Here is a 9226-nt window from a genome sequence, read left to right as displayed (position 1 = left end):
TATTCCATTTTCATATTGATTTTATCTACACGTTAAAGCGAGCTGTGGAATAAATCAAACTTGCTCGAGCCTGCTTGAATCTCTGTATCATTGTATCATAATGTGAGAACTTTCACAAGCCTAAATCTTGGCAGTCTGACGATCGAGAATATTGCTATCGGAAGAATCGCTCTCATCCGTAAACAAGATATTTCCAAGGATTGCGTTATAATTTTCTTAGCGGCTAACCATCGAATATTCGTCAAACGACATAATTTCGCACACGGCGAACCTTATAACGTACACCTTTTTGGCGTATTATTTTTCCCACTTTTTTTTTTTTTATTAACGTGGAGGACACCAGGTCGCTTCTGGGAAAAAGCGGCGTGGTAGTGGCGGACGCCAACGGACTAAAACCTCCATGATGACCGTCCCGGCAGCGATCTAGAGGGGCCCGGGAACTGGTGTGAGGGATACACCCCCCCCCGCGCTCAATACACCCCCTAATGGAGCGATATGCGGCCACGTCACACCGCGCCTCGTCGCCGGAGCCGCCGTGCCAGACAATCCGTGCCGTTCCCCTGCCGGGCAGATTTGCGACGGACCTAGCGCACCTCACCGAAGCGCTTCCATGGCCTCTGCCGCGCCCTCGCCGGTCAATTCTCTCAGGGTGAGAGTATTATTTTTCCCACTGCTGCGTGTGAAACCCCTATTGGACAAACTGTTCTTTGCAATACATCGATGGATAAATACGCGCACAAACACGCAATACGTGCAATAGAATGCTCGAGGTCAATTTTGTGATGCTCTTTTTCAACAGATCTTCGCAAATCCGAAGGTGTAGAATTACCTCCCAAAGACATAGGATGACAACAAACACTTTCTTGACACACTGTATAACATTGAGGTATCCAGTTTTGCCACATACAATTTTGTCATTGTCACGTTTGACTTTGTTCATTGTAAAGTCAAATTTGCACACTCCATCTGTGAAATAGTACGAAGAAATCATAGTGACTTGTATTCCTTATGATATCATGATGCCACATAATATATAATACAATACAATAATTCGCGAACAGATCACTCGTTAATTGCTTTTAAAAGAATTACCACGGAAGCTTCCTAACACGCTACCCGGGGGCCAGGGATTTATTTCGTCGATAAGTTAGGTTATTAAACTTATGTTCTTTCATTGAAGACATCGATGGACGCTGTGTTCCAGAAATAGCCAATCACACTTGGCGAAGCATAATAGTAATTTACAATAACAAATACTTAAGAATGCCTAATTTTGTTAAACATAGGGTTCAATTTACAATTATGTAAATATTACTTCTTGAAAGTAACTTCTTAATCAATTTTAACAAATTTTGTAAAATCATGTAATAAATCTTATTATTTATCATACGCGTGTATTAAGCCAATTGCCAACCGAACATGTTCAAACTGTATTTTTTTCAAAACAGGACCTTAAGCTAAAAAGCTTTATTTCACATATTCGACTTGTTCTTGTATGTGGTATCAGCACCTAGTCGGATGCCCGCGTTATGCAGGACACCCTGATGGCGTTGAACGCAACGATTCAAATTGAACTGAAAAGTCGTTATGTTTTCAGAGGACTTGTGTGTAGAGGATGGTTGATCGTGAGATTTATTAGACAAGATTGCTCGTTGTTGAAACCTTCAAGTATATTTTCAAATGATTAAATAAATAATTATAGATAATGTTCGCAAAGACGGTAGATACTCGTAGATACTGATCCATAACTCTCGTGAACTCTTTACGATTGCGTCCGTTTAAACTGGTATAGTATAAACAGATCGGGGGAGAGTCGGAGAATTCAAATTCGTCTTTGTTCGACGGTTCGACGGTTCGACGGTTCGACGGTTCGACGGTAACGTAACGGCGACATTGTTTTGCCCGGAGTTTATTTATTAATATATTATGTATGTCCTCACGATCTTGATACTCCGAAGCAAAAAAACAACAACATGATTTGAAATGTTCTCTAGCTCATGTACCGCTACGTGTACTTTCAAGGAGCAAAACTGACACAGTTCCGCTTGTGACGCGAGACGGAGATTATCGTTTCACTTCCTTTAACGCATTTTTGCCATTGAAAGACACTAATTTCTGTGACTTGCTTTATCTCTGTTATAAATCTCTCTTTATATTTAAAATTTTATAGTTTTTGTGCAAACGTAAAAGGTAAGTAAATATTAATAAATATTATAATAATATAATATAATATAATGCTATATAATAATATTAATAAATACTTCGCTATTTACTTATTTTATTTCCATTAAGGTATATTGTATTTTTCATTGCATTACTTTCATTTTTATTTAGTGTAATAATAAACGCATACGTTAATATTCATTGGCATTAGTGTAATTGTAAGCTTCACTGTAAATTTAATAAAATTTATAAGAACGGAATTATTAAAAGGGTATATATGTGTAATTAAACTAGATTCTATTCTCAATGTTACTTCATTATTTTATTATTGTTTCATATATATATATATATATTTTTTTTTAATTTACATGTGCTTCTAAGTTAATAGAACTAAACACATGTGTATGTATTAATTGCTATATACGTCATAATTTCAACCATAATATTAAATTATGGTATGTATTATTAAAAAGTATAGTTTAATGTATATATTAAATACATATCATTTATTCGTAGATTTTATGGATACTGGATCAAAGAAGGAGATTAAAGAAATGATTACCAAAGATATATCGAATATACATAATTATTCCTTGGATGTTAAAAAATATATTAACAACCAGCTTGAAGACACTCTGGATTATTTACATGGTTTAATTGCTGAAATACCACAATCAGTCCCTGGCCCTTCAACTACAAAGAGGCCGAAAGTTTTGAAGAAAAAAGGTTATCGCCGTAAAGAGACTATCCCAGAAAATGATATTATCAATACTGACAATACAGTAACAGATTCAGCAGTACATGATAAAACAGAAAATAAAGATGTAAAAACTGGGGATGTGCTGGAAACAACAATTGACCGAACAAAAAGAAAGGCTGCAATAAAAGCTGCAATTAATATTAAAAAGCAGCAGTCAATGTCACTTGTTACAAAATTACGAAGGCTAACTCTTGATGATGACAGTAATGTAAATGTTTGTGTCATATTATGATGAAATTTAATACTTTTAATCTTACCCCATATCTTATGTTACTAATCAATACTAACCCTTATATGTAGTACCCAATAATGTTTGATATCGGTTAATTAATGCGTCAAAATCTAATTGCTTATACAATTGTATGTACATTGTGTATATAAATACTACTATAACGTTGTTAAATATATTCTAAATTTTTAGAGGAAACGTGAAGGCCGACCTAAAAAAAAGGAAAGTGCTAGAAGTAGTTCAGATGAAAAAAACACAAAAGGTCCTACAAAACATAGTAAAACAAAAAAGAATGTTTTAAGCGCATAAAATCACATGTAGCTCTCTATTTGTCTAGTCGCTTTTGTAGCAATATCACTATGTCCTCTGACATACTTGAGGTTTCTTACAATTCACAAATTAAATGAACAACTGTGCAAGCGAAATCGCTGCTGTAGAATCCCCGCTTCTGTAGAATCAGTCGTATGGATTTCAAAATTTAGTGTGTCGCCGGGATTAGCGTTATCCAAAGTACGCCACAGGAATAGGACATAAAGATATTTCTCAAAATTTGTTATTGCTGATATGATATTGCTGAAATACAAGGCTGCAGTTTCTTAATGTCGTCAAAACATTCAGTTCTTTTTTGGTCAGTCACTTTTCACGTGTGTCACGACCGGCATACTTCAAATCCGACGGACTGACGATAGAGATAAAGATGTGGCGGCACTCGGCGACAATGTATATCGCTGAAGTGCCTAATGAACCATCAACATCCCAACGGTCCTTCCATCGAAGGTTCTAGAAGAAAGAGCGCGTGGCAACGATCGCGGACGCCTAGCAAATGCATGGACGCTGGGGATGTTGAGGAATGACAAAAGAAAGTAATCGGATCCGATCGAAAGTAAAATCATAAGAGTCAGTCTTAGAAAGTCACGCCTAGAGTTCGGAAGTAGATTGTAAAGTGTATTGATGTTAGAAAAAAAATAAAGTTTTCTTTTTTATTTTTTTACCTCAAGTTCCTTTTTTATTTTGTTATTTTACGTGACACGTGCTTTGTATTGCTCTGTCGAATTTGAAAGTTTCTATTACGATAGCGGATGGTGCGAAAGACGCAAGTTTCTAGTATTTTAGAGATGTCTGAACGTCAGCTGCGTGATTATGTAACAAAAAATGGAGATATCCACTGAAATATTTTAACACGCAAGAGATTTCATGTTAAGACAATACACGCAAAGTAAATACACACGAATATAATAGTATATCCCTTTCGATGTCATTCGATTTTTGTATCATTCATTTTTTCCCCGATATATTTGAGCGATTCGAGATAAACAGGAGACACTTCTAAACAATTCCTCTCAAAAGTGGCAGGAATTAATATTTTTTCTACGGAAAACAAATAACTCTGGAAATATTGAAAATGTAAAAGAATAGGAAGCTTAAAATCCGTTCACTTGTCGATGCAATGAGCAGAACAATACATATTTGCGATAATAAGAAGAATATCTCTAATGATACTGTAGTATCGGGGAGAAGGGCCCAAGAAACGTCGAGCTAACTACAGACAATGTCGCGAGAGCAGAGGCGCTGTCGGCTCCATCAATGCATTACCGGGTCCTCCAAGTAAATAGCCTTGCCGAAAAGACCTACGTGACCCTGGCTACGAGCGTCTGCAGAACACGTGTGCGGTGGGCCTAGCAAAAGACAATAGAGTGCTACAACGGCCAAAGAGTCAGTCGAGAAGCAGAGTGCGAGTTGAGCGGATACGGAGTGTGAGTCGGCGTGCGACGATATTGTAGTCGGTCCTTTTGTTATTGAATATCACTTAGTAAAATACACTAAACTTTGAACTCTACCATCATCACTTGTCCTTACTCTAAGAAACCATCAGTTACTACAATACTTTTAATACATCAAAAGGCAAATACTATAAAAAGATTCGACGCGCTCTTTGAATACAGCTACTATCAAGATGTATAAACATTAGTACACATAATTAGCCTAGATCGTGTCGAAGTAGTAAGTACGTATGTACTTTTGACGAATTTTTAAATTCAAAATTCTTTTGAAATCACGTTTAAAATACAGTTATTCTTAGAATATGATTTAAAATATAATCTTCTTTTTACTTTTTGCGTAATTTATTACGTAAGTCATTACTAAAGAAAGTTACTTTTCAGTTGTGTTACAAAGTAATCCACTTTGTACACAGGTATGTAATAAATTGCCAGAAACTTTGATGAGAACGAACTTTTTATTAAAAAAAGTGACATCTTTCATGTATGATTTCCTCTTCAATCTAATATTTGCTTGGTAGTAGTATATCAAATATTTTTGAGCTAAAAGTAAGTAATAAATATTCGGTAGGTTTATATGCGGAATGCATAAATAATTGTTATGAGTATTGAAAGTATTACATTTTTCTGTCTAAATCGTTTCGGTTCAATTTGGAAAATCTTATTCTGCGTGTGCAATTAATACCAGCAGCATGTCAACTCTAAAGTTTCATATCACGAAAAGAGTTTATGCAAAAGACGAGTAAGAGTTAAGTTTGACATCGAGTAAAGAAAACCCAATTTGAAATTGATCTAACAGTGTTTTTCTAAATTATTTCTACGTATTGTTCAATTTGTTCTTTTCTCAATATTGTTGGATTTAATTAACGCAGCGTCATATTTACGCTAATATCTGCTTGTTAAGCATAATTTTAATATATAATAACATGATCTATAACTCTTTACAATTTATATTTTATCATGGCATATGTTTTAGAATATTCTCCGGCTTCTTGTAATTTTTATTCATACCTATTCCACGTGTATCATGTTCTCTTTATTAACTTGAAACGTTTTACACGCACAGGTGTACGCGAGTACTATCAATTACACGTACATACAGAACTTCCTCAAGCTAATATTATCAACTTTAGAGCTATTAATAAATGTTCATAAAGGGGATACTTCTTCACGACATGTAGTTTAATAGTTTATTAACACATTGACTGCCACGCGTGTTTCCAAAAAAATCTGCGTCAGGCCACGCGTACAGCAGTACCAAGCGTTCTCTGCTAGGTGCTCCTATCGATATTTTAGTAATGCGAATCGCTCAAGTGGTGGTCTCAAGAATGATCTTTCGTTTCGCTTGTTCGCTACATTAAAACCGCTAGCTGTTGTCGAATATAACGAAGGAAAGTGTGGTATAGATTATTCCGATCAAATGGTTTCTTATGCCACCACAATTAGAAAAGGAATCAAATGATACAGAAAACTTGGCATTCAATTCCTTCTGGGAATTTCTGTTGTAAACGCTTTGACGGTTTACAAAATTGCAACAAGGAAAAATATAAATATTGGAATATTGTTATTCTATAAATTTATTATTATTATGTTATTTTTATTTATTATTATATTATTTTTTTATTATTATTATATTATATTATTATTATTATTTATTATTATATACTGTTATTTTATAAATTCAGAAAGATAGTTATATTCACTGTATATACTACGTACATATATGTATAAAATATATGATTTTTTCGGAATATCTCTCTACTTTAAACTGTTACTAGCAAAGATACTTTGCAAGTAGCATTCTTATATGTTGGATTACAAGCTATTTCAATTAGCCTTGCAGTGAATATACTGTACAATATTTGTAATTTTAGCGAATGTCGTGATATTGTTCTGTAGGAGTACCAAAACATAGTTATCTTCTATTAGCAAATAAAATTCTATTTTTGATGAAATTTAGTACAAAATATTAAAGTATCCGAGGAACAATTTCTTTTGCCTGCAAAAGTCACTTTGAGCAGGTGAAATCGAATCTTCAAGATTTTGATTAACTTGTGATGATCCGAGATACAGTAAAACTTTGCATCGCTCTATTGAAAAATATTTGTGCGCTAGGAATAAATCTCGAGTAAATAATGAGTTTGCTATTTTAAAGATAAAACGTGTAACAGGCATTACATGTAAGAAATACAATGCGGGCAAAATAACAGCTCACTTAACATTTCTGTTAATTTCTAAATACATAGGATTTTTCACCAGATATTAGCGCTTTTATTGGAACAAACAAATGAAAATGAACAATTCCGTGTAACATATTTCGGAGCCATATTGATCTGATATGTCAAACATATACATTGATATTTCGAAAATTAAAAATTATTCTATATTATTATATTTTATATATTATTATATATTATTCTATTATTCTAGAGTTGACATGTTGTTTTTCAGGTAAGTAAAATTTTTTTTAATGTATACTATATCTAATTTATTAAGTGTAATTACCAGTTATTTGCCCCACTTTTATAATTTCCTTTGTATATTATATACATTATAATCTAAAACGTATTTGTTCAACGTATTTGTCGTCCAATACCGATGATTTAGTCATAGACCGAATTTCTTTCACCTGTAAGTTCAATATTTTGGCAACTGAGACTAAATTAGAAGGTGTCCGTTTAATTTTTCTTCTACCTTTTCCATAGAAAAATGTCTGAAAGTCCAAAACAGAAAAGAGAGAAATGGTCAGAGGAGAACATGAATGGGGCTTCGAAGCTACTCTTCAAAAATAAAATGGCCCAAAGACAGGTCACTGAAGCTTTCAATGTTTCAAAAACGACGAATGTGAAGTCTGGGCACACGTCGAATGCGCAGATCAAGAAAATATTAAGTATTTTCCATACGATATACATAAAAATCAAATTTGAATAAGAATATGTATACTGACATCTAGAGGACTTTTTAAAACATTATTAACCATTTAGAGCAAAAGATCAAATAATTAAATAATTGATCGGTACTGGACGACAATTTTTCGTTTCCTACAAATTCCAACATTACTATTCTTGCACATTGTTAATTCGTCAATTCGTATTATTGAATTTCATAAAATTAATTTTCCTACTTTTATCAAGTTCCATTTGTGCTATAAAGTCACTTTGTAAATTTTCATTTTTATCAACTCTAGCACAAGGTACCGTGTGACTCTCCCCTGCATTTTAATTTGTATGTGATTCGAAATCCAAATTATTCGATATTTTTCATACCAAACTACGATAAAGATTCTTAACAACTTCTGCAAGATTACCTATACTAGCATTTATGACGTTCCTGTCTCACAAGATCAATAACCAAGTCTTTTCCTCGATTCTTTTTCTCTGATGAAACGTTAAATAGTTTTCTTCCTTCTTTCTGTCCGGATGAATTTTATCTTTTTCGTAGGTCATTGATATCTGGTCGCTTTTTTAAATTACTTTTTCCGTAGTTTTCATGTCACAATAAAGAGATTAAAAAATGCTGGATCAAAATTCTTAATGCTTTTCTCACCCACTCCGTACTGTTATCTTTCTGTTCATGTTCAAAATAGCGAATAGAGGTACATATAGAGGCGAATACTTCTGTGTTTAGTCTATTGACACCCCCTCCCTCTCGCCCCTTGATGAGGTTGACTCGTGTTAGATTACAATATCAGTTTGCCTAACAATCGGAACTACATGGAATTTTGGGGATATACAGGCTGAGTCTTCAACAGCAAACCACCTGAATAATTCTTTCAATTTTTTGAGACGCAGGGAAATGTTTGAAACAAAAGTTGTTTGGTTTCGAGGAGGCTATTACGCGATGGAAAAAGTTTTTCTCAGATGGACGCGTTTACGAGTTTCAAAAAACACTTTAATAGGCTTCGTTTTTTTTTAAGTGTAGCCGTGTAGTTTTGAATACCTATTTGTCCCATTGTTGCTCTTTTGAAGACGGATTTAAATATCGCGGTCATTTAAGGTCACTCAAGGTCATAAAACGTAGTAAAATAGTCCAATCGAACGTAATGTTTCAATATTCCGAAACAAAGGAAAATGGATTTACCATTTTCAAGATAAGCGGCCCGTTTATAAAACACCATTAAACTAGGAGACGCAATCAATTGGAGAAAAGATAAATTTTCTGTGACTACTTATCGTACTCGAATTCGACTCTACATCTTCGTTACTTTGTCGAAATTGCTATGTATAATAATTATTAATTATGAATAACGAAAGAAATCCTTAACCGAAAAATACTTCGTTATTCAGTATTCGTTGT

General features: G+C 33.9%; 1 protein-coding gene across 1 annotated transcript; it reads left to right on the top strand.

Moving 5' to 3' along the window:
• The first annotated feature begins 2689 nt into the window (after nucleotides 1-2689).
• Nucleotides 2690-3461, top strand: LOC143304143 (uncharacterized). Its single transcript, XM_076626510.1, has 2 exons — nucleotides 2690-3137; nucleotides 3345-3461. Exons 1-2 carry the CDS (start codon nucleotides 2718-2720, stop codon nucleotides 3459-3461), a joined length of 537 nt encoding a protein of 178 aa, XP_076482625.1. The 5' UTR covers nucleotides 2690-2717.
• The last annotated feature ends 5765 nt before the right edge of the window (nucleotides 3462-9226 follow it).

Source organism: Bombus vancouverensis, unplaced genomic scaffold (genome assembly GCF_051014615.1).
Source record: "Bombus vancouverensis nearcticus unplaced genomic scaffold, iyBomVanc1_principal scaffold0024, whole genome shotgun sequence".
In the NCBI taxonomy this organism is placed as follows: Eukaryota; Metazoa; Arthropoda; class Insecta; order Hymenoptera; family Apidae; genus Bombus; species Bombus vancouverensis.
Note: the sequence above shows the minus strand (reverse complement) of the source record. Positions and strands in the feature narration are given on the sequence as shown.